General features: G+C 45.9%; 1 protein-coding gene across 2 annotated transcripts; it reads left to right on the forward strand.

The window, feature by feature from the left end:
* The first annotated feature begins 408 nt into the window (after positions 1–408).
* lrp6 (low density lipoprotein receptor-related protein 6) lies at positions 409–24,034 on the forward strand. 2 transcript variants are annotated; one of them, XR_013288265.1, is made up of 24 exons: positions 409–858; positions 3,415–3,829; positions 3,991–4,188; positions 5,571–5,767; positions 6,503–6,634; positions 7,502–7,898; positions 9,739–9,910; positions 12,378–12,594; positions 13,392–13,681; positions 13,752–13,978; positions 14,072–14,256; positions 15,078–15,404; positions 15,503–15,705; positions 15,916–16,103; positions 17,513–17,703; positions 20,114–20,323; positions 20,925–21,050; positions 21,219–21,455; positions 21,781–21,891; positions 21,968–22,192; positions 22,265–22,380; positions 22,501–22,598; positions 22,705–23,760; positions 23,879–24,034. XR_013288265.1 is itself a non-coding variant. In XM_077543631.1 (23 exons), exons 1-23 carry the CDS (start codon positions 804–806, stop codon positions 23,018–23,020), a joined length of 4,833 nt encoding a protein of 1,610 aa, XP_077399757.1. In that variant the 5' UTR covers positions 409–803; the 3' UTR covers positions 23,021–24,034. The 2 variants fall into 2 exon arrangements, 1 of the variants encoding a protein (XP_077399757.1); XM_077543631.1 differs by having other exon boundaries at positions 22,705–24,034.
* Positions 24,035–24,894: the final 860 nt, after the last annotated feature.

A 24,894-nucleotide genomic window follows, 5' to 3' on the forward strand; every position in this document is an offset into this window, starting at 1 on the left:
GGATATAACTAGTTTATTATACGTACCAAACGGTTTATTTACGTGTACGTGATTTGATTGGCTTAATAGGACGTAACCTCGCGTGATAATAGTAAATGTAAAAAGATGAGAATAGTAGTTGGGCGCTTTGCTGCGTGAAAAAAAAAAAGTTGTTGGAAGTTTGCAGTGATCCAAGCGGGAGAGAAAGTAGTCCCTGTGGAATGTGAGTGCGTTTGCGTGTGGAGCGGCTTCCTTTCTCCTTTCTCCCGTCGTGAATGTATTTTGCTCTAATCTTGCCATCAAAACGAGGCTGTTGGGTGATTGTGGCGATTATTTGGTTTTGTTAGCCTTCGAGACGGCCGATAGTCCGACAATAGCGGAGGAGGGGGGAGGAAGGGGTCGGCGCACGGATACGGCGGAGGCTGAGCTGCAGGACAATGTACCAGCGTGCTTCGGCTTCCTTGGGAGACTTGGAGCGTCTAGCTGTGGAGCAAACAAGCGAACAACAAATCACACGAAAGCGACAAAGGCTGCAAAACGACGACACCAGTCGAGGCATGGAACGCCCGAGCGCCCCGTCGACCGTCTGAGCTACGTGTGCGAGGTCGAGCGAGGGAGCAGCGCGTCGTCGGTGGGGCAGGCAGGCAGCCAGGGAGTCCGCGTTCGAGGCCGCCGCCGCCGCCACCTAGGAGGCGCGTCGCTCGCTGGCTCGGGCGGGCGGCCAAGCGCGATGTTTGTCCTCGCTTGCCGCTGACGAGCAACGAGAGGCGGCGGCGACCACAGGCCGACGAAAGACGAGCGAGAATCGGCCAAACGTGAGCAGCATGGCCGCGGTGCTGCGGACCCTGTTGTTTTCCACTTTTTGTCTCCTGCTGCGAGGTGAGTGAGCTCCCCAACGACACTTTAGTCGGCTTCAAAGTGCTAAGTGGGCCGCGCGGGGTCGTGGGCGCTTGTGTCGTCCTCGCGGCCAGACTGCTTTTGCGCTTCTACTTTGTCAGCAGACGAGACGACGTGCGAGCTAGCTAATTAGCCTGGCCTGGCTTAGCCAGGCCAAGGTAGCTAGCTAGCGGGGCTAATGTGCACTTTGGCCAAGTTCGCTGGAAAAGAATCTCGCCGCTCCAACTCGTCCCTCAAGACTGCTCTGCTGTGCTTCTACTTCTCCCCCTCCCCACTCTTCATTGTTTTACTCGTTTTTTAAGCATTCCCGTCAGCCGCTTTTCATTCCTTCGTGTTTTTTTTAATATGCTGTGCGAGTTGCACTAAAACACGCAGCAACACTGAAAACAACAAGCGTCAAGCGACAAACACGCTCATTTGCGTAATCTTCATCCAGAATACATACTCGGGATGCACTTAACTGTTATTTCAATAATTTATTCATCTGTCCATTATTTTTTCGATTAATTGAAAATTTAAAAGGCCTATTATGAATTTACATCTCTTTTTTGAAGAAAAAAAAGGACATTTAACACTGACAAAAACACAAACATGATTCAATTCTGGTTTGGACCGTACCGTCAATCAGAAAATGGGCAAAAAAATGTTGATCATTGTTTTCCCAAGTAGAAGCAGATGTTTGCAAATGTCTTATTTTGGGAATCAGTCTGCTTTAATGGTATACTACAGACATTGGAGAATATGCATATGTATTTTTGAGAGGCTGAAATTTCTAAAATTTGGATGACTTGAAGTTAAACAGGGTTTCTAAACGATTACTCAAGGCCCAAAATAGTTGTCCATCAATTTGATTATTGATTAGTGATCAGTGGATTACTAATACATCCTTACTGTATGTAGTGTGCCAAAATTGCATTTGTCATGTCAATACTAATAAGATGTGGAATATCTTTCACGATGCTTTTGTCGATTCAATCAGTTGGTTACGGAAAAACTTACGAATTGAAAGTGGTCACTGGTATGTGTCTTAGCATTTACAGGATTTTGGAAAGGTATACGACAATTGATGGCTACTAAAGCAAAAAACAACAACAACACGTTTCTTTTAAACTGGTAAAGCATTTTTCTTTTCCCTTTTTATTCCTTAAACTTTGCATTAGGCTTGATTAACACCACTTTTGCTGTTCTGTTTCTACTCGTAACACTACTTGGCTATTTTTCATTAGTTTTTTTTCCATTTGTGACCTTTCTATTACATTGGAATTCATAGTCTGCCTTCCACTATTTTTTTGCCCCCTATTTTTTTGTTACACTTCACACCTTTCAATGAAACTTTTCATTTTCATTCGTAGCATTACATTTTATTACACTTTTGTCATAACACAATATTTCTGTTGCGTGAGGGTTTGTAACTTTTCTCACTGTCACTGCTGCTCAATGTATTCAGAACGTCACCTGACTTTTTATCACCCATGCATACATAACTTCAAATTTGCTTTGCAGGTCGAGTTGTTTTTGTTTGTTTGTTTGTTTTGCCATAATGGCGCCCTTCTTGAATTAATAATGCCGCATTTTGCTCTCCTTTTTTGTTTTGTAAATGTTTATCAAATACAGTTTTAGTCACCAAGGGGCAGAGTGCATAATTGTGACCTTGCAAATGTGCCACACGTCCATATTTACAGCAAGTGTCCACCCTAAAGGACTTCTTTGGATACACTTGTCATCTTGAACATTCCTTTACCGATCTCAAATGCATTCCGCCAACTGAAAAGCAGATTTTAATGCCTGTGAAACTTCAAATGTTTGGCAAGAATTTACTGAGCTGAATTATTTATTTTTTTTATTAGAAAGTTGCAAAATATTTCCATTCATCATTTAGAATCGTCATGTCACTTTAGTTTGTGCTGAAAATAAAAACGTTTAAAAGCAAAACAGAATTTGAGAGAACAAACTAAAAGAAGAGAGAGCTCGGCAAAGGCATCATTCCAGCCAGATGAGAAAGAAAACGAGGAGCCGCTACTGAAATCAGACCTTGTTGGGTTAGTGTACTCGGTCCGCTTGGACCCTACCCGCTAAAATGCGTCCATCTCGACCCAAAGGAGAAATGATGGCCTACCTCGAACCCTTTTCTGATCATGAAAGACTTCTTACTGGCCGTCTCGAGTGTGAACCATTTTTTGACATCAACAGTCCAAGCCTCATGCAAGTCACCCAAATACATACATTTACGTTTGAAAGGAACATTTCCAACAAATACATCATCTCAATGTGTGAGGTTCAATTACCTGCCAGCCCCAAACATCAGACAATGCTGAGCTCCTTTTGTCCCACAGCCTCCAACAAAGTATTTCCGTTGCCAATTTGTACTGGCTCAGTCGGGTCTTAATTAATGTGAAGACCCTGCACCACATTTCTATTGTAGTTTTTCTTTGTCATGCCGCTTTTCTATTCTACTTTGACCATCTCCGCCTCCGTGTTTGTTGGTGGACGTCAACGTTGCAATCTGACCAATGCGGCGGCATCCCCTCCTACCCCCAGGCGAACCGCTGCTGCTGTACGCCAACCGCCGGGACCTGCGGCTAGTGGACGCATCCCGCGAGCGCGCCAACGCCAGCGTAGTGGTGGGCGGCCTAGAGGATGCGGCGGCGGTGGACTACGTCTTCTCGCGTGGGCTTGTCTACTGGAGCGACGTGAGCGAGGAGGCCATCAAGCGCATTGTCTTGGACCGGGCAGGCGGCGGAGAGGGCGGGGGCGGGGGCGCCGTCCACACGGTGGTGCCCGGCCTAGCCTCCCCCGATGGGCTGGCGTGCGACTGGCTGGCTGCTAAACTTTACTGGACCGACTCGGATACCAATCGCATCGAAGTGTCCGAGTTGGACGGAACCCTGAGGAAGGTTCTCTTCTGGCAAGAGTTGGACCAGCCCAGGGCCATCGCCTTGGACCCGGCCAGAGGGTCAGTTCCCAGCACGCGCTCGCATCTGTTACTAACTATTCTTGTTCCATCTCTTCTTGTTCAGTAGCCTTACTGTTTCCATGTAGTCTAACTAAAGTTTTCTACAAATTGACGCGTTGCTGACATTGCTGACAGCGTGCCTTCCCGTTTTGCGTCGGCAGCTTCATGTACTGGACGGACTGGGGCGAGATCCCCAAGATCGAGCGGGCGGGCATGGACGGGACCAATCGCTCCATCATCGTCGACCGCGACATCTACTGGCCCAACGGACTCACGCTGGACTACGAGCAGCGCAAGCTCTACTGGGCCGACGCCAAGCACAGCTTCATACACCGCTGCAACCTGGACGGCACCAACAGGTAGCGTCACGGGGAGTGGGGTCTCGAGCAAAAAAACAAACACACACTTGCTTGTGTGCAGGCGTGCTGACAAATAGAGTCAAATGGGTGTGTGTGTGAGATTTGCAAAAAAAAAAAATTGCGTGAGAGAAAGTGAGCGTGTTTTTGTGAGTGTGACAAAAAAACAAATGTGTTTTTGTGGCAACAAAACCCCCAAAAAGTGTGTGTGCATGTCCTTGCAACTTTGATTGTATTGCGTCATATGGTGGGTGCTCCTCCAAAATGGAGTTTATGGAAAACAGATGTCAAAGTTTGATTTGCTGCTGCACTAATGACGACGTCAAGCACGCTGCTCTCAACACAAAAGTTGCACGTTCAATGCTCCGAAGCGAATAACGACACGTCACGTGCTAGTAAAAAGTTGTCTGCAATTTGAACTCTTGTCAAACGTTTGTTTGGAGCGCAGGTTTGACTTTGTTGCTCTTTGGCAGCTGTTAAAAAAAGTAACTAAGATACACGACCTGAATTTACATGCAGTCTTGTGGGGTTTTTTTTTGGGGGGGGGGGGGGGGGTTCGGCTGCAAATTTTGGACCTTGTATGTAGATTTTTGTGTGTGTTTAGGTGACCGTTATTAGGATGGGAACTCTGTCCCAAAGTTGGGGGTGGGGGATCGCTCGTGGATTTTGGCATGAAGTCATGTACATGTTGCACTATTTGTTCCCTTCCTCCAGTCTTGTGAAAATGATTTGGCGATAATGTGGGCCACTATCAGATTGTGACGGGATGATCAACTGTCAGCACAAAAATAGCACTATCGTGCTGCAGTAATCCTCAATCATGGATAGGGCTTATGTCCACCCCCCATGCAAGAAGCGAAGACTTTTATGCATTTATGACACTTGAATTTGTCAAGTTGAGTAGACATTTTTAAAATAATACAAACACACGTAAACATATTTTGAGCGCAAGACAAAAATACTGGACCGTTTTAAGTGTGTCGATCCCTCTGTGCCTGTTTGGTCCAAAAGACCAAACTTTTCATCCGACAATATACATAAATAACCATACCTAAAATTGTCCGTCATAAAATTAACCTACAGCTGCCTCTTTCTGGAGCCATAAAAAAGCAGGATTGCTGAGGATTTCACATTCTATAATCTCAAGCAAAAACTAGGGTGAGTTTGAAATTGACCTACTTCCTGTTTTCACTTTTTTTCATAATGACAATGAAGTCACCATATAGTGGCCAACATTTGAATTGCACCAAAAATAAACGCGATTGAACAAAATAGAATTTTAAGCAAATGTCGTGCTATGCGAGCATTTCCTCAAGAGCCAATTTTTTTCCGGCAAGGTGAGCCGACCCATGGCAGAAATTTAGCAAGATGTTGTTTTGTTTCAGGGAGGTGGTGGTGAAAGGGGAGCTGCCTCACCCGTTCGCCCTCACCCTCTTCGAAGACACGCTCTTCTGGACCGACTGGAACACGCACTCCATCCACTCGTGCTCCAAGCACGACGGTGCCCGCCAGCGCGTGGTCCACTCGGACATCTTCTCGCCCATGGACATCCACGTCTTCAGTGCCAAGAGGCAAATCCAGAGTAAGTCCATGCTTTTGCCCGTCTGAACGCTTCACCGTCAGTCCAAAATCGATCAGGAACTCGACTTTCCAGTCGCCTTGATGTCTTTGCACTGTGGGTTTTTGCTTTTGGGCAACTTGAAGGTGTATTTTCGCTGATAACGTGAAAAGTGGCCGCCATCTTTGAGGAATTTTCTATAAAATATGGACTCAATTAATAGTTCCTGATTGGAAAATGGCCACAAGATGGCAGCCGATACTGGTATTGTCTGCTGCAGCGACGTGACAGTAAATACCCTCGCAAATACCAATACCTTCAAATAAGGGCTTGTATCACAATATCTTCGTTACCCCAAATTAGATTTTCCAAATTGTTGTACTCAGTTGGAAGTGGCCGTTCCAGCCTCACTTCACGTTTTGGCCAATTTTGTGGTGTTGCTAATTGGAGTGATTGGCAAGTAGAATGATTGCGAGTGTTTTTTTTTTTTTTTTTTTGCAGGTTGAAGTGGCAAATCCAATCAGGATTAGCATTTTGACAGATGATTATTTTTGGGAAATCTTGTCACGTTGTTCCTGATACTGTGGGTGGAATACCTAATTGTAAATACGTGAATGCTCATACTACCACAACTTACTTAACTTGTGTCTGTCTTCTTATTTTTATTTTTTACACAGTTTTTATTTTGTGATTTTGTTCCTTTTTTCATGTAATTTTTTTATTTTCTAGCGACCTCTACTGACCTTTTGTGTGTTTCAGTGAACACGCCGTGCTCGCTGAATAACGGCGATTGCTCCCACCTGTGCCTGCTGTCGCCCGACAAGCCCTTCTACCGCTGTGCCTGTCCCACCGGAGTGCAGCTGCTGCACGACAACAAGACCTGCCGAGACGGTCAGTGCGCGCACACGTCGTCCTCGTTAGACTTGCGATGGTCGACTTTTTGATAAAGCCACTCCCAACTTCTCGGAATTCAGTCGAGAAAGATGGAGCATTCAGCCATTTTTCACTCCTTCCTGACAGTTTGGGGAGCTGTCAAGGTCCACTATTTCAAGTGCTCAATTGTCATTAGCTTTTTTTTTGTTAAGTGATCGTTAAGATATTTAAAAAAATGGAAATTGCATTTTGATGGAATAGATTAGTATTTTAGATATATAGTATTATAGATAGTGTTTTATTTCAGGCCAAACCCTCCATTAGTGAGTAATTGTATTTTTCTTCTTCTTATTCTAAGTTGCATTCACACTTAGTTGTCAGGAGAGACAACACTCATAGAAAAAAGCAGGAAGAAGAAAAAAGTCCAACTTCAGCCCCTCCCCCCCAGCAATGGGCGGGAGGCTGTTGTGAAGAACGCTCGCTGCCTCTTTCATTGACGTTTAGCTTGAGTGTGTGTGTGGGAGGGGGGCTTTTGTTGAAGGTGGGGTCACGTGCTCGCCCCGCAGACAAAGCCTCCTTTCACTCTTTCACCTCCTTCAATGTGTATTTGTATGTGTGTGTGTGTGTGTGTGCGCGTGCGTGCGTACTTTGTGGTCCCCAAAAAAAGCACAAACCTGCTGGCAACATTCACACTTTGACTCTTCAAATGTTCAGCAGGCCTCCATTGTCCATTGACAAGTGCTTGTGTGTGTTGATGGTTAAACCTGAGGTGAGCTGGATGTTTTCTCCCATTGGTGGAGGCAGGCGCACGGTCCGATGACCTCACCGAGTCGGTTGCTCGCTGGCGGGTGGGTTGCATAACGCGTGCCGTTTTTTGTGCGGCAGGCGCCACCCGCATGTTGCTGCTGGCTCGGCGAACGGACCTGCGGCGCATCTCGCTGGACACGCCAGACTTCACCGCCATCATCCTGCAGGTGGACGACATACGACACGCCATCGCTATCGACTATGACCCGGTGGACGGCTACATCTACTGGACGGACGACGACGTGAGGGCCATCCGCCGCTCGCTGCCCGACGGAAGCGATGCGCAGTTCGTGGTCACGTCGCAGGTCAACCACCCAGACGGCATCGCCGTGGACTGGATCGCGCGCAACCTCTACTGGACCGACACAGGCACCGACCGTATTGAGGTCACCCGCCTCAACGGGACCATGCGCAAGATCCTGGTCTCCGAGGATCTGGACGAGCCCCGGGCCATCGTCCTGGACCCTGTTGCCGGGTGAGAAAGCCCAGATTTGTAAAATTTTCCGTCTTCTGTAAGATATTGGTCACCCGGGGCGTATGTTTAACGATACTTGATGATCTTCCTTGGCACATTTCAACATTTACTAAAATTTTGTGAAGCATTTCTGTTCGTCAGTCCAATGTCCTCAAGCAAATTAATCAAGCGCGCTATTGTTTTTCAGTTGTTGACTAACGAAGGTTGCCAAACCAAATGTCAGCTTGATATTTGTATGATAAATCTGATTTAGCTGCTTGGAATTCCACAAAATTGCCCTGTTACATGTGCAGCAGGAAAAAAACATGAGTTCGACTTTTTTCTTCTTCTTCAATGCTTTTCAGAAGTGTTTGCTTACATTCAGCTGAAATTGTCGTACACAGAGTTGCAACAAATGAAATCACAATGAATTGATGATACTGCTCAGCAACAAATTTATTGTAAAAAAAAAATTTTTTTTTTAGCTTATTTAGGACAATTTAAATGTGCTGAATCCAAATTGATTGTACTTAATCAGGTCACCTTTTTTATTAAACAAAAAAAGAAGACATTTTTGTTTACACGTACGATGTGTAGTTTACTTTGGTTCCTATATTTTTACATTTTCACTTTATATTTCTTGACAGGTGCTTTTGCCAGTCTCGACGATTCAATTCACAGTATGCAAAGTTTGTAACGTTTGATGAATCAAACTGTTGGGAAACAAATTTTTTTTTTCAAATGAGAAATGAATAAAAATCAACCGATAGTGACAAAGAAATGGATTTATAAAGGAAATCAGCTTCACATAAAAGAAAAATGAATTTGATTTTCAGATTCAACTGTTCTAAATCAGTTGAACTAACACAGACAAGCCAGTGTTTTCAAAATAATCTACAACTATTATGATCGTCGGCTAATAGTTTTCAGCCTCTCAGCAAGTTTATCTCGTCCTCCATGAAAGCAGACCGATTGATTGTCTTTGTGTGTTTTTTTCTCCAAAAAAAGACATTTGCAAATATCGGCTTTTATTTTGGAAAACAACCCTCAACATGTTATGGCCAAAACAAGGAATGGCAATGTCATCAATTTATGGACAAACATAATGGTGGGTTGAATCTATGACCAAAATAATTGATTTGCAGTTGATCATATGACAACCTGTAAGTGACATGCAGTTGTACCTGAAGCAACCTCAGAAGTGTAGTAGTGCAAAACTAGTAGCCCCTCTTCAGCATGAAATGGTAGCCAAGGAATCACACAGTTGACTCTTTGATGTTGGCTAGTACGTCACCATTCCCTCTCGTGTCATACTGCGCAATTGCTGCTCATTTGCTTTGCTTTCATTTGTCTTTGCTTTCATCTTTAAATGAGACCAGGTAAGAATCCATTGTTCCGATGAATTGATCGAGTGATGGATTGTGTACATTAGGGGTGTTAGAAAAAAATCGATTCTGCAATATATCGCGATTTACAGCGTGCAATTCTCGAATCGATTTTTAAACATAATTTTTTTATGGGAATATTCAACAAAATGTCTTACTTAGGGTTAGGATTCACACATAAAGCATGGAAGAATGTTATATTAATGGAACATTAAGCCTTAATATTTTACATGTACAAGTTTACTGATTAGTATTTTCTAAATTTGAGTTTTAAAAAATCGCAATAATAATCAATTTATAGATTCGTATCTGGATTAATCGGTATCGAATCGTGACCTATGAATCGTGATACGAATCGAATCGCCAGGTACTAGGCAATTCACACCCCTACATATGTGTACATATTGGCTAGCTGCAGAGGTTTTGGTGGAAATGAGACGTTTGGGGTGACGCGTGCCGTTCTGCCGGTGTTTCAGGTACATGTACTGGACGGACTGGGGCGAGGTGCCCAAGATCGAACGCGCCGACCTGGACGGGACGGAGCGGGTGGTACTGGTCAACACTTCGCTGGGCTGGCCCAACGGCCTGGCGCTGGACTACGATGAGCGCAAGATCTACTGGGGCGACGCCAAGACCGACATGATCGAGGTGTGGGCTGCCGCCGTATTATGCTTCATGCTCAGTACACTCAAATCAAATTTCAGCTCAAAATGAGATTACGAAATTAAAAATAAATCAATTCTGTTTTCAATTCCAAGTCAAAAATTGCAAGTCAGGTGGTGCATGTCTAATGTTTTTTTGCGATTTGAATTTTTTACTTTCTTTTGAGATGTTGAATTCACAGTTTTTGAATGGTGAAAAATTTAATATTAGGAACCTAAACTTTGCTGTTGAAATTGTAACACATGTGGCAGATGTTACTTGCATGCAGATTTTTTTTTTTTGTCTATTTGAATCTGGAATGTTTGCGTGCTGCATCGGCAACACATTTTCGCTCTGCCAAGCGGGCGGCGACCGCTCCTCCTGCCTCCCGCCTCAGTGCAACTTGGGCCTCCTCCTTCCCTCTCAGGTCTCGTCATTTTTTTCCCCCTTCATTTTCTTTTCTTTTCTTTTCTTTCACTGGCCAGTTCCCACATCTGGTTCCGATTGTGGCTGCGCAGCAGCTGCGGTGGGCTCTGTTTAGAATAGCTGCAGAATGTGAAACATCGCCACACTGTGGTCAAACCTTTTGGCTCACCATGGAAACTTATTTTTATATTTACATCCTTGCTATAGATACATAGACGTATATAGTAATACTGATGTATCACACATTTTTCTATCCGATGTCCTTTTTTCGTGTAAAATTATCTAATGTGTTTTAAAAAAATAGGGGTAGGCAGAAATAAGGATGAATTGATGCATGGCGATACTCTCTCCTCAATTCAATGTGGATTTGGCAAATGATCTGATTGGATTCACCTCCTGGCCAGCGGGAGGCGCTTTGCGTGTGATTCAGGTCATGTGGACAAAGGCCCAAAAAAATAAAAAATCAACAAGACAACAAGCAGTGCTATCATTTTGGGTATCATTTGAGGCTGCAACCAAATGCAAGTCTTTTTCAAGACGTGCCAGGCCCAGTATTGATTTTCTGATCGAAGAAAGAAACATTCTTCAAGTTGACATGCATTTTTCCTTTTCAGTTATTGTTCAAAACTGTCATGTTTTTGACGTCACAACTAATCACAATTAAGTTGTTATTGCCCTAATTTTTCTTTTCCGATGTTTTATTGTGACATACTGCATATGTTCACATAGCCATGAAAATAAATTAATCCACCCTCACTGTCACTAAACTGATATGAAAGTATTTCGATAAGTACTGAATGAAATCCCAACCTAAAAAAAAGGAATTGTATTGCAACGTAAAGAATCAAAATTGAATCGAATGGTGGACTGGATTACTTGCAATACTGAGCCCGATTCAAAAGTTTGTTTTAAAATAAGTTTTGTATTAGAACTTGGAAGGGTTCAATTTAACAGATGTATTTTTGAAAATAGGTTCTCACTCTGTTCTGTATGTTGGATTTTTGGCCATCACGGACAGGTCTGGTCACTGACAACAGGCTGTCCATAAGTCTCTTCACAAGTCAAACAAAAACAAATGAAGAGCCAAATGTGTGGAAATATGACGAAAAAGTCGATATTGGAAGTTTTTTTAATTTTTTTTTAAGTTTCTTTGCTGGACGTCTTCCATGCTTAATCCTGCAATTTTGCTGAGTGTGTGTAACTGATTTATTTTCAGTAAGACATAATACGCTTTGTGCCTGCTCTTGAAGAGAATGTTTTTATTTTATTTTAAATAAAGGTTTTAATGTATAAAGTAACTCAAATACACAAGTAAATTATGCATGTAATATTTTTTGGGTGAAGATAAGTAGACAGCCTTTTTGTTTCCGGATTTGGTTGCTTTCCAAGGGTTTTTTGTGTTGGTGGATACGCTGCTAAAAGATATCAACACAGCTAGCGAACTCACTCATGCTGCACACGCGTGTGATTTATGAGCACACCACATGTTGATATCAACATATGAACATGTGTTTGCGCTTTGGTGCTGTCCGGTAAATGCGGACGTTTGTTGCTTGATAACGTTTGAACTTGACACGGCAGCCAAGGGAGCTGCGTGTGCGTGCGTATGCGAGTGTGCTCGCTGGTGAGCTTTCAAAGTTGCGCAACAGCAAACGTGCGAGCCACGTGTTGGTGCGTTGGTGAGCGTGGAGGCTAGCAGCAGACATGATGGGACATGGGAGTACGTCAGGACACCCAAGCAGTCGCTAAAACAAAAACATCTGCTCACAATTGTACTAATTTGACTTCAATTCCACTACTACATTTTGTTCTGCTAAAATGATCATCATGATTATTGTGATCAACATTGGAATAATCGCAATGATATATTAAATGTATTTATCATCTGTATTTTTACTGTGCGTAATGGATTGATGGAATTTGCATTCATTGCAATGGAGAAAGATGATTTGACATACAGTATGCCATTAGGTTAGGAGGGGGTCCACCATTTTGACAGCAACAAATAAAAGGCCCTGTGGTCTGTGTGCGCGCCTGTGTGTGTCAGGTGATGAACATGGACGGGACGTCGAGACGGGTGTTGGTGGAGGACAAGCTTCCTCACATTTTCGGCTTCACGCTGCTGGGCGACTTCATCTACTGGACGGACTGGCAGCGGCGCAGCATCGAGCGCGTTCACAAGCACACGGCCGAGCGCGAGGTCATCATCGAGCAGCTGCCCGACCTCATGGGCCTCAAGGCTGCCTACGTTGGCGAGGCCTTCGGTGAGCATGCCGCAAAACTTTGGCCTCTAGCTGGAACCAAATTGAAAAGCGCCATGAAAGATGGCAACTGAACCCTTTTGGTGGGCTTAAGCTACGGTCAGACTCAACGTGATTTGGGTATTCTTGTGACATCATTACATGTCAAGTCACAAGTATGGAATGAATTGACAAAGATGAAAAAAGGTTTCATTATAATTAGTTAGTTTTATAAATGTAAATTATAGTTTCAGTTAGGGGTGAAATAATTTTTATGATGCCTTGGCATTTATTTGGTAAACACAGTCACAAAGATAAGTCGAGCCAAGGCAAAGGGGACTTCAAAATAAAAGATTTCCAATTAATGGATGGGTCTCAATGCAATAGCCTTGTTAGGCTTTTATTTTGAAGTTGGCGCCGGTTTCCTGTAATCGTTGCTGCGGTTGACTTTTCTCCATAACTACCTTAGTGACAATGACTAGCAACGAATGTCGTGGGACTCCTTTTCAAAGGCTGAATCTTCACACTTCCCATTTGAAGCTGCCAGCCTGACAAAGTTGACGTTTTCTATCGATCCAGCACTCTATTTGCTATTTCATTTGGAAAACAAAAATGCTTTTCCTGTTTTGGTTATTTTGTTACTTTTGGTTATTTTAACTAACCTTGTGGCGAACGCGGCAACAAACCGCTTGTATCGGAGTTTCGATCCAGTCCAATATGTCCGTTTTTCTTGTGTATGGGATGATACCCTATATCAATATCACCGCTGCCAAGCTTGCACGCTGACTACCGGCTGGCGCTCTTCTTCCGTGGCTTGACAGGTACCAACGCATGCGCGGAGAACAACGGCGGCTGCAGCCATCTGTGCCTGTTCAAGCCGCAGGGCGCACAGTGCGGCTGCCCCATCGGGCTGGAGCTGATCGCCGACATGCGCACGTGCATAGTACCGGAGGCCTTCCTGCTCTTCTCGCGCCACACCGACATCCGCCGCATCTCGCTGGAGACCAACAACAACAATGTGGCCATCCCGCTCACCGGCGTCAAGGAAGCCTCCGCCCTTGACTTTGACGTGACCGACAACAGGATCTACTGGACAGACATCACCCTCAAGGTGCGCGAGTGCGGCGCTTGCAGTGTGTGTGAAGTGCAACGTAACTAAAAGCGAGCGTGTTTCCTCGCAGACAATCAGCCGGGCCTTCATGAATGGCAGCGCCCTGGAGCACGTGGTGGAGTTTGGTCTGGACTACCCTGAGGGCATGGCAGTGGACTGGTTGGGAAAGAACCTGTACTGGGCCGACACGGGCACCAACCGCATCGAGGTGGCCAAACTGGACGGCCAGCACCGGCAGGTCCTGGTTTGGAAGGATTTGGACAGTCCCAGAGCGCTGGCACTGGACCCGGCTGAAGGGTGAGCTCAGGGTCCGCTCGGAGCAGTTGGGTCGTGTGTCGTCACTGTACCGAAATTCATGCCTTGATGCTATAAATGTTGTTGCCTCCTCAGCTACATGTACTGGACCGAGTGGGGTGGCAAGCCCAAGATCGACCGAGCGGCGATGGACGGGACCGGTCGCATCACTCTGGTGGCGGACGTGGGCCGAGCCAACGGACTCACCATCGACTACGCCGAGCGCCGCCTGTACTGGACCGACCTGGACACAACGCTCATCGAGTCGTCCAACATGCTCGGTAATGCCGCGTGATGCTCCAAAACCTGAGCAATTTTATGTCCTTGGAAAGATTGTAGATTTTTGTGTGCACTTTGACACCCGTTTTCCATTTAAGACGGTCACAAACCGAGCCAAGCGGCTCAACTTGATAGAATTGCACAATCGCCAACTAATTGATCAGCAACTAATGAAAATTATTCAGACGGTCAGCAATTAATCAAAAGTAGTTGCAGATTGTTGGCAACTAAAACAAAGTACTTTATTATAGTTAGTAACAAATAAACTAGGTGTAAATGGCTGGCAACTAATGAAAAGTAGCCGCAGCATCATGGCTCAACTGGTTATGGACGGTTGGCAATTAGTGAAAACTAGTTACAGAAATTCTTACCAACAAATAAAGTTTTTGTGGACAGCAACAAATGAGAACTACAGTCATTTCTGGACTACTTGGCGCACCTGACTATAAGCCGCGCCAGCTAAATTTGGGGAATACTCAAATTTGTTACACACATAAGCCGCACTCGACTGTAAGCCGCAGGTGTTTAAATGTTATCGCCCCGTGTTCCCACTACTTTCATTTCCATAATGAGGGCGCAAATTGTCTTGCTCTCGTTCTGTCTCTCTTACTGTATTTGGGCTCACTTGGTGTGTTTTGCTCTTCCTGACGCTCTTGTACTGATGGATAAGTCTCACCTTTTTATTAGCCGCAGGGTCGGATGCAAGTGAAAAAGTAGCGGTTTGTAGTCCAGAAATTACTGTAGTTGCAGATGGTCTGCAAGATGAGTCGTGACAGCCCTCAAAATTTGTTGCGTCTTCTGATGTGTTTATTTTTCGCTCCAGGTCAGGACCGCGAGGTGATAGCCGACGACCTCCCTCACCCGTTCGGCCTGACCCAGTACCAAGACTACATCTACTGGACGGACTGGAGCCAGCGCAGCATTGAGCGGGCCAATAAGACCAGCGGGCAGAACCGCACCATCATCCAGGGCCACCTGGACTACGTCATGGACATCCTGGTCTTCCACTCATCCCGCCAGGGTGGCTGGAACGCCTGCGCCTCCACCAACGGCCACTGCTCGCACCTCTGCCTGGCTGTGCCCGTCAGCAGCTTTGTTTGCGGCTGTCCCGCTCACTTCTCGCTCAGCTATGACAACAAAACCTGCAACGGTGAGAAGCCGGCGCGGCGTTCTTGTCTTCATTGACCGTTTTCGGACGTTATCCTATGATGTGTTTTAAGCCGTGCCTGCGTAAATGTTGATTTCCAGCGCCGACGTCCTTCCTGCTATTCAGCCAGAAGACAGCCATCAACCGCATGGTGATGGACGAGCAGCAGAGTCCCGACATCATCCTGCCCATCCACAACCTGAGAAACGTGCGCGCCATCGACTACGACCCGCTGGACAAGCAGCTCTACTGGATCGACTCCAAACAGAACGTCGTACGGCGCGCTCAGGAGGACGGCAACCAGGTGGCTTTCAGTTTTCGAGTTCTCACTCAACCGATCATTGTTGCACTTGCACACTTAAGCCAAGGCCAAGTCAGACAGCAAATGGTTTGGAAAGTGTTGCACACATGAAGAAACAAACATTGTACTTTAGTTCAACGTGGGTATATATCAGATGTAGAGGAAGCGCTTGGTTGGAAGGTGCATTGTCCCTCTCGTTTGCTTTTGTCTCAGAGCATGACGGTGGTGTCGGGCTTGCAGCTGTACGACCTGAGCATCGACATCTACAGCCGCTTCATCTACTGGACCAGCGAGCTCACCAACGTCATCAACGTCACGCGTACCGACGGTGGCCGCGTGGGCGTGGTGCTAAGGGGCCCGCACGACAAACCGCGCGCCATCGTGGTCAACCCCGAGAGAGGGTGAGTCGACCCTCGCGCTCCAGCTCCCCCTCCCCCTCTCGTATGCTTTAAACACATCAAGACACACTTTGAAGGACTCGGAACGAAACAAAAGCATTTCCGCTCGCAGTTCAGTAGAAGTTTACTGGAAAACTAAAATAATTTAGCATTGTATTGTTTAAGACACCAAAATGTTCTCCCAAATCATCTCATTCCATCTAACCAAAGGCTTTTATCTTAATGCTAACATATAATCTGAAACACTATAGCGAGAATTAGAATTGTTATGGTACAGTGTGTGGCAGTGGTTCGGGACCAAGATTGATTGACAATTAAACATTGACAGCCGTTAAAAGGTTTATAATTGCCTATAGATGCCACAAGATGGCAGCAAAGCACTACTTTTTATGGGGGGGGCAGTGCTACACTTTGACAAACGTCTGGCTGGAACCGCAAATGAAAATGGTAGACAAATTAGTAAATCATCACCCCCAAAATCCCCATACCCTCAGCGTGGGTGCGTACGAAGATAGGCTCTGAGCATGCTGCTTTACTCGGACCATTCGGAATCAGATCGCTTCAAAATCAGCAATGGCATAAATGACGAATCCCGGGAACACCGCGGCGGTGCTTCAAGTACTTCACACGTGAAGCTGATTTCAAGATTTATAGATGGAAAGCTTGGCACGCCAATGCTGCTCCAGGACGGCCAGCTGGCTGCTTCTTGCCAGGAAACTTTTTTAAAGACTTTCACATGTTTGTGCGCAGGTACTTTTTTTTCTTTTTTCTTTGTGTTTTCTCTTGATTTCTGGTTGTTTATTCTCCAGCTCGGGCCCGCCAACTCGTTTGTTTTGAATAGTAATTGTAACCTTCGCTTCAGGCTAGGTCCGGCCAGTAATCTGCGTGCGGTTTGCAGATGAAGTTTGCAGATGTTGCGCTCGTTCGCTCGTCTCCAACATTCCACAAGCAAAACATCCCAGCAAGCCCACAACAACAAGAAGCGACCCAAGTCTGGCCGGCGGCCCACAGAATATTCTACAAATGACATTTGATACAGGCAGCAACATAACATCATTTTTTTTGCTGCTTTGTCAAGGTGGTGGCACAATCTAAAAATAAATGTTATAAATTCATTTTGTATCGAGCTTTTCTAGATATGCAAATATGAAAAATGAGAACTAATCACAACTACCATAACACACTGGTGAAGAAACATAACTAAGTACGTTAGACTAAGAAAAAATAACAATTCATAGTAATAATAACAAACGCAAACTGAACTCCCAAACTTAGTTTTCTCCGCTTTGTGAATATATTAGGGCTGAACGATTATGGAATGTCAGCCCAAGAAAATATGACATTGATATTCCTCAGTGCTTTGAAAAAGTTGCACCTACTTCCAATTACTAACGTGTGACGCGTTTGCTCAGTTACATGTACTTCACCAACCTGCTGGAGCGCTCGCCCACCATCGAGCGTGCGGCGCTGGACGGGACGGAGCGCGAAGTGCTGTTCTTCAGCGGGCTGGGCAAGCCCGTGGCGCTGGCCGTGGACAACGAGCTGGCCAAGCTCTTCTGGGTGGATTCGGACCTGCGACGCATCGAGAGCAGTGACCTGTCAGGTACGCACCGCACCGTCTGGGTCGGGCGATGGAGTCGGCCGCGGCTCACTGCATTCGCGGCTCACTGCATTTGCTGATACGCGCCTGGAATGTCAGCCATGTGCGCAGAAATGTTGAGCTTCTAGTACAGTGGTATCGAACCCTGGTCCTCCAGAGCCACTGTCCTGCCTGTTTCCATGTCTCCCTTCACCAACACACCTGATTCATGAACAAGATCGTTATCAGGCTTCTACAGAGCTTGCTGATTAGCTGATCATTTGAGTCAGCTGTGTTGGAGGAGGGAGACGTGGAAAACAGGCAGGACAGTGGCTCTTGAGAACCAAGGTTCCCTATCACTGTCCTAGTAGTATTGAATCTTGTTGGCGTAGTGCAGCACTTTACTGTAAACGAGTTACTGCACCCTCCCTCGTGAATGATCCCGGCAATACATGCATTTCATATTCCAGTATTTTGCATTTATTGCAAGGAGTCGCAGGTGACTCTGGAACACCACCTGCCATAAGTTGAACATCTATAATAAACAGAGATCATATAAAAAACTAAAAAACATTGAAAATAGTTTTACAGTTAAGCACATTTCAACTTGTAAAACCTTGGGCTGAACAATTAATTGCGTTTTGACAAAACGCGATTACGTAATCGAGAAAAGCTGTGATTTAAATGATCATTGAACGGAGCGGAAGGAGGGAAAGAGGTGGGGGGAGCAGGAACGTCACCGCTGTAACTAAAGCCTGGCGTCATAAGTGCACGTAATTTTGGTGAGTTTTTTTGTCTCATGAAACCTTGAGACGAGTGTCTTAACATGTTTAATCTGTTTGATCTTGGTTTTAAAACAACACTTCACCATTGTGAGTTATGACTTTGGCAGTGGCTGATAAATTTGAAATGTCTTATATTTTGAGGGTAAATAGGTCTGTCTGTATGCGGCCATATGTTGTCATCCGATTTCATGAATGAAAATTAGGACGGATGAAATTATTATTGCTCGTCATTACTCACCGTCATTTAGGTGCTGCCGCCGCCGCAGCCTCTTTTAATGTACATGTATTGTAGCGTTGGTGAACTAATCAGGCCAAACAACAACTCTTTAATGACAATTTGCAAGTAACTGTCGGCCGTAACCACGTCAGAATGTAAAATGTTACGTCATATAAGCAGGTATAATTTTACTTTGCCATGCCTACGCTTTAGCATGTGTGAGTTTACTAACTGCGGATCACTAAATTTTATTTCTTAAATATGTATATTAATTTTTTTTAATTTATAAATGCAGTGTTTAAAAAGTGCAGTGTTTACATGTTATGTTTCATGCAACATGAAAAGTTGGTTATGTTGAAGTGGTAAATTGTAACTGTAATTGTAAAAAAAAAAAAAAAAAAAAAGTGATATTAAAGCTTCCTTTGCCTTTATTTTAAGGTCCTATAATCTATAATATATCTAATATTGTTTATTATCATTAACTTTTTGTTGGGTAAAAAAAATCATTGAAAAGGACCTCGCAAAAAATAATCGCATATGATATCGGAACTTGGGAGGGGGGGGGGGGGTGGTGGGGATCGCAATTAGATTATTTTCCAGTATCTTCAGCCCTAATAAAAACCCATTTTTAACATTGAAAATAGTTTTACAGATAAGCACATTTCAACGTATACCATTTTTAATGTATGCCTACGATTCCTAATAATATGAATAATACTGTTCGAGTCGAGTACAGTGGGGCCCTTCACCTATTTGTGAACCCTTTGTTTTTTTTAACCTATTCCTTTTTTTGCAGAAACACACTTAATTTCAGTATTTTTTTCCGTCTTACCCACTTATTACAGGGGACTATATTTCATGGGGGGATTTTTCTTCTTCTTCCTGGTACTATAATGAGCATCAATTATTAGCAGATTTTTGCTATTCACAGTCAGGCCCGTTCCGCGGGACTTTACTGTATTTCTTAGAGATTTATTTTGACACAATGACTCGGAGACCCCCTCGGAATTTAGGTTTGTGGCGGCTTATTGCTCGGTAGTTTGAACTGAAACTCATCAGACAAATTTGAGTAGCAGCCTAAATCAAGGGCTCTGGGAGATATGTAGAGAAATAATTAAGTGCTTGACTTGTGCACACAAAAACCTTACCCCAAAAAGGATATTTCTTCCGACCCCAAAAACTCAACTTCTCCACTAGCTCTCGTCCGAGTTTGAAAATCTTAATGTTGTGAAATTGTGTGAATTTTGGAAATGTTGTCAAGTTGCTTGTAGTATGTGGCCGGCGATGAAAAGCCGTGTAACATGGCGGGCTAACGCGTGTCCCGGTCCTCCTGCCCTTCCCCTCCTCAGTTCCTCAGTCCCTCACCCGTTTTGTTGGCCTAGTTCCCGACCGCCTTGTTTTTGTTTGGGCCCCGCCCCCCCTTCCTCCTCAGGCGCCAATCGCATCGTGATAGCCGACTCCAACATCCTGCAGCCAGTGGGCCTGACCGTGTTCGGCAAGCACCTGTACTGGATCGACAAGCAGCAGCAGATGATCGAGCGCATCGACAAGACCACGCGCGAGGGCCGCACCAAGATCCAGGCGCGGGTCGCCTACCTCAGCGACATCCACGCCGTGCGCGAGCTCGACATGAGGGACTACGGTGAGGCGACCGGACCCAAAGTCCAATTTGGACTTTTCTTCTCTCGTCGGGCAGGCTTGTTGTTGCCTTCAATGTTTGCGCTGTGGAGTTTGGCCTTGCTTGATGTTGTCGAGCGGGGCTGCGTGGCCTCCGCTTCGCCTTTTCACCGACCACAACTGGCAACAACCGCCTGACATGGTTTAATCAATCATGACTTTAATCAATTGACCAAACATCAATTGACGAACCCACCAACCAGTCTGTCGGCCAACTAGAGATGTCAAAATGAATCCGTAATTCGGCAACTAATTAAATACCAAATAAGTCGAAAGCTATTTTGATAATAGTCATTGTTTTGAGCATTTACTTAAATTTTTCCAAATCCTCTCAACATCAATCATTCTCTAATTTCTGTCATCTTTAATGATAGCAGACAGATATTTTGTGTTGAATCAAAAGAAGACATTGCCAAGGCAACTGACCAACTAACAAATCTGTTGATTAACAAGTCTCTCCACAACGACCCCAACTCCACCTCCCAAAAAGGCTTTGATTCATCAGCCAGATGAGACGTGTCCAGATGAGGCCATTTACTGACATGCACTTGGCGTGTTGTTGGCAGGTAAACACCCGTGCACGTGGGACAATGGCGGCTGTTCACACATCTGTATCGTGAAGGGCGACGGCACCACACGCTGTTCCTGTCCTGTCCACTTGGTGCTGCTGCAGGACGAGCTGTCCTGCGGAGGTAATTGCTTTTGGATTCTCTGTCCATCCATCCTCCCTCCCTGACTGTCATCTGTAGGGATGGTCTGATCCGATCCACTGTATCGACATTGAGTCAATTGACTGGATCGGAATCGGATTGTTTTGTTTTAGAACCAGTCCAATCCTAACTATATCACATAATCCACAGAGCCCCCCACGTGTTCCCCGGAGCACTTTTCGTGCCGTTTGGGCGAGGTGGACTGCATCCCTCAGGCGTGGCGTTGCGACGGTTACGCCGAGTGCGACGACACTAGCGACGAGGTGGACTGTCCGGTTTGTTCGGAGAGCGAATTCCAGTGCGACAGTCGCCAGTGTATTGACCTCGGTCTCAGGTGCAACGGCGAGGTCAACTGCCAGGACCGCTCCGACGAGAACAAGTGCGAAGGTGAGACTGGCTGCTCTGCAATTTGGGCACCCTTTTGCTTTTCCGGAGTTGACCGGCACTGAGCCAGGTTGCCCAACAGGATAGATCGCTATCGCATCAACATCTAGAACATCCAAGATATTAATATCTAAAATTAGGACGACATCAGTTCTGTGGACTTGCCGGCTTATGCTGCATGGAAAGCTAAGCCAATGAGTGAAAAGGAAGTATGTGGCTAGGGTCAGGACCGGACAAAATCATAGTGCCATCAGTGGCAGTTTTGTATAGTGGATGTGTCCGTCGACGGGCCTGCGCTCACCTCATGTGGCATGGCTTTACATTTCAGTGCGCTGCCCGTTGGACCAGTTTACGTGTGCCAATGGCCAGTGCGTCGGCAAGCACAAGAAGTGCGACAACAACATGGACTGTGCCGACAACTCGGACGAGATCGGCTGCTGTAAGATGGTTGCCGTCGCTGCCGCCTCCTCTTCTTACTGTTTTTAAATGTTCCTTTTGTGTCGGCCTTGTTGTAGACTCCACAGAGGAGCCGCCCCCGCCCAACAACACGGTGGGCTCCATCGTGGGCGTGGTGATGGCGCTCTTCCTGGTGGGCGCCGTCTACTTCGTGTGCCAGTGCGTCCTCTGCCCTCAGATGAAGGACGACAGCGAGACGGTGGCCAACGACTTTGTGGTCCACGGGCCCTCGGTGCCACTGGGATACGTGCCGCACTCCACCGCCCTTTCCAGTTCGCTGCCGGGTGAGCCGCTGACCGCCGCCATGTGCGCGGGACGGCGAGGACCCGATGCTAACCACTTGCCCTTTGTGCCAGTCATGTCCGGAGGCAAGTCCCTCAGCATCAGCAGCGGGCCGCCGTACGATCGCGCCCACATCACCGGGGCCTCGTCCAGCAGCTCGTCCAGCACCAAGGGCCCCTACTTCCCTCCGGTCAGGATCCCTGCACACTCCACACTCACACGTGTTGCATGTTGTCACCACAAAAGGAGGACATTTTGTGCGTTGGCGAGGTACGACAATGGAAATGATGTGATGTTTGCTTGCCATCAGATCCTGAACCCGCCTCCTTCTCCCGCCACCGTCCACTCACAGTACACGCTGGAGTTCGGATACTCGTCCAACAGCCCGTCCACGCATCGATCCTACAGGTACGCATGTGCAAAGCACGCACAAGAAAAATAAGTTGTCCACTGTGTTTGTGGCGGGGGAAATAGCAACTTTGTGTGCTGCAAGTTTGCATTTGTTGTCTCACAGCTACCGACTGTACACGTACCGCCACTTTGCCCCTCACACTACGCCGTGCAGCACCGACATGTGTGACAGCGACTACACGCCTGGCCGCCGCACGCCACTGAAGTCTGCGGGCGGCGGCCGTGGGGCGGCGGCCAAAGGCTACACTAGCGACCTCAACTACGACTCGGAGCCTTTCCCACCGCCACCCACGCCTCGCAGCCTTTACCTGTCGGCCGAGGAGAACTGCGAAAGCTGCCCGCCGTCGCCCTACACTGAGCGCAGCTTTTCGCACCACCTCTACCCACCCCCGCCCTCGCCCTGCACAGACTCATCCTGAGCCCTGACAACCCCCCCCCCACCACCCGCCCTGCCCCCAACCCCCCATGTAAATAGCAATTGTGCATAAATGAGGTTAAAAATGGGAACGCCAGGCCGGCTGCTGCGGAACATTTGTACATTGAAAAAGAGAAACATATTTATATATTTTCTATACAGTGTTTACTGATAATGATGCCATAGAGGTTTGTATTCAGACATTTGTACATTTTTTTAAGAAAAGCTTTTATTCAAATCACACACATAGAAGTTGCCTTAAAGGACAGACACTACGCCAAATACGGAGCATCCGCCATTCCAGCCGCACCATCCCCGGTCCGCCAGGCCACAACCCCACCCCAAGCCGCTTCCCAAGGGACCGAAACCAAAACACGCGTCCCCCGCCGAGCAGCCATCTTGTGCCTGAGCAGTGGGATGGGAAGTATTTTTGTAGCACACCGTCGTGTATTTATAAGCTATACGGTATACATAGACGACAATAAGAAGACGCGTTGTAAAGCTGTCATTCCTATTTTTCTACAAAATCGGCCCCGTCTTGGGTTGACAAAACGCCAGCATGAACGTGACAATCTGCTTGTCCACAACAAGTTCTGTCCTCTCCCTTCTTGGCGCGCGTGAGGCTCCTCAACCTGTGGAAAGTTTGCCATCCAGACGAGACGGGCAACCGACCGACCGTCTCTTGGAATGATGGAAGCCTGTGAAGCTGTTGTCACGCGTGCGATTGTCGGCCAGGCCTTTTGGGTGAGCGTCCAACTCGAAGCTGTCGGTCTTCCGCAATGTTGTGACAGTTTGTGAAACAGCTGGCTCGTGTGGAAGGTTCAACAAAGCCCATTTGTCTTTTTTTCTCCCCACCTTCAAGCACTTTTGTCTCCAGCTCGTCGTCTTTTCTATTTTTCCGCGGCCGACCAGCATTTGGTTGTTCGTCCTCCATTTTGGCCCATCCAGCTGCCACCATAAGCTGCTCTTGTCCTTCTCTTTCCTTTTGTTCAACATAAAGTGAGTGACATTTTACCTACTGCCGTGTCCGTGTCGGTCATTCCTCCGTTCTCGAAATCAACACCCGCTTGTCCTCACATTCTATTTTGCACTCAAGTGTCTAGTTGCTTTCATGTTACTTCTCGTTTTTCCATTGAATTGAAAAACAAGTCTTAGAAGGATTAGACCACCCTTCTTTCATGAATTTCTTGTTCATTTTGATACTTGCTACTACCACTGAAAGTTTCACCTGAAGAATATGATCAACACAACAAATATACAGGTGATTCTATCATACTTTGGCCTCCTATTTGATATGATGCTCAATCGTAAAAAACATAAAAAAATAAAAAATCTTGTCACTACAACAATTTAACCAAAATAGAAACAACCAACAAAGTGGGGGAACAAAAAGAGCTACCAGAAAAATTGATATCTAATCAAAGCAGGAAGAAAAGCAGACAGATTTAAGGTGCTGTCTTTTGGGCCGTCACAAGTATTAAATAGACGTATAGCCATATATGCATGTAGAAATATAGTTGCACTGTATTTGGAAGAGAGAGAAAAAAAGGAGTTTGTCAACAGTAAGTTAACATGAATGAACTTTGATTTAAAGTTGTGTATTGAGGCGTTTTTGAAAAAAAAGTACAGTTTAATATAAAACAATACTGTATTTAAGCAATTTACATAATATTGAACAATAACATGGATGAGTCGTACAAACAAAGCGCACTGGAAAAAGTCGGGGGTGGGTGGGGGACTTTCTGATTCTGCTGTACCGTACATTTAATACTTAGACAGTGGATACAACTCGACTGATGCACAACCACGTCGACGCCCCAGTTTAGGTATGAGATCAATTTCAACATATTTTGAGATGCCACTGCACTAAAACAGTAC

The sequence above is a fragment of the Vanacampus margaritifer genome, chromosome 15 (assembly GCF_051991255.1).
Source record: "Vanacampus margaritifer isolate UIUO_Vmar chromosome 15, RoL_Vmar_1.0, whole genome shotgun sequence".
Classification (NCBI taxonomy): domain Eukaryota; kingdom Metazoa; phylum Chordata; class Actinopteri; order Syngnathiformes; family Syngnathidae; genus Vanacampus; species Vanacampus margaritifer.

Coding starts and splice junctions, on each gene's coding strand:
- lrp6 (XM_077543631.1), top strand. CDS start 804: ATGGCCGCGGTGCTGCGGACCCTGTTGTTTTCCACTTTTTGTCTCCTG. Junction 13,682..13,751: donor GGACAGACATCACCCTCAAG/GTGCGCGAGTGC, acceptor GTTTCCTCGCAG/ACAATCAGCCGGGCCTTCAT. Junction 20,324..20,924: donor GCTCGACATGAGGGACTACG/GTGAGGCGACCG, acceptor TGTTGTTGGCAG/GTAAACACCCGTGCACGTGG.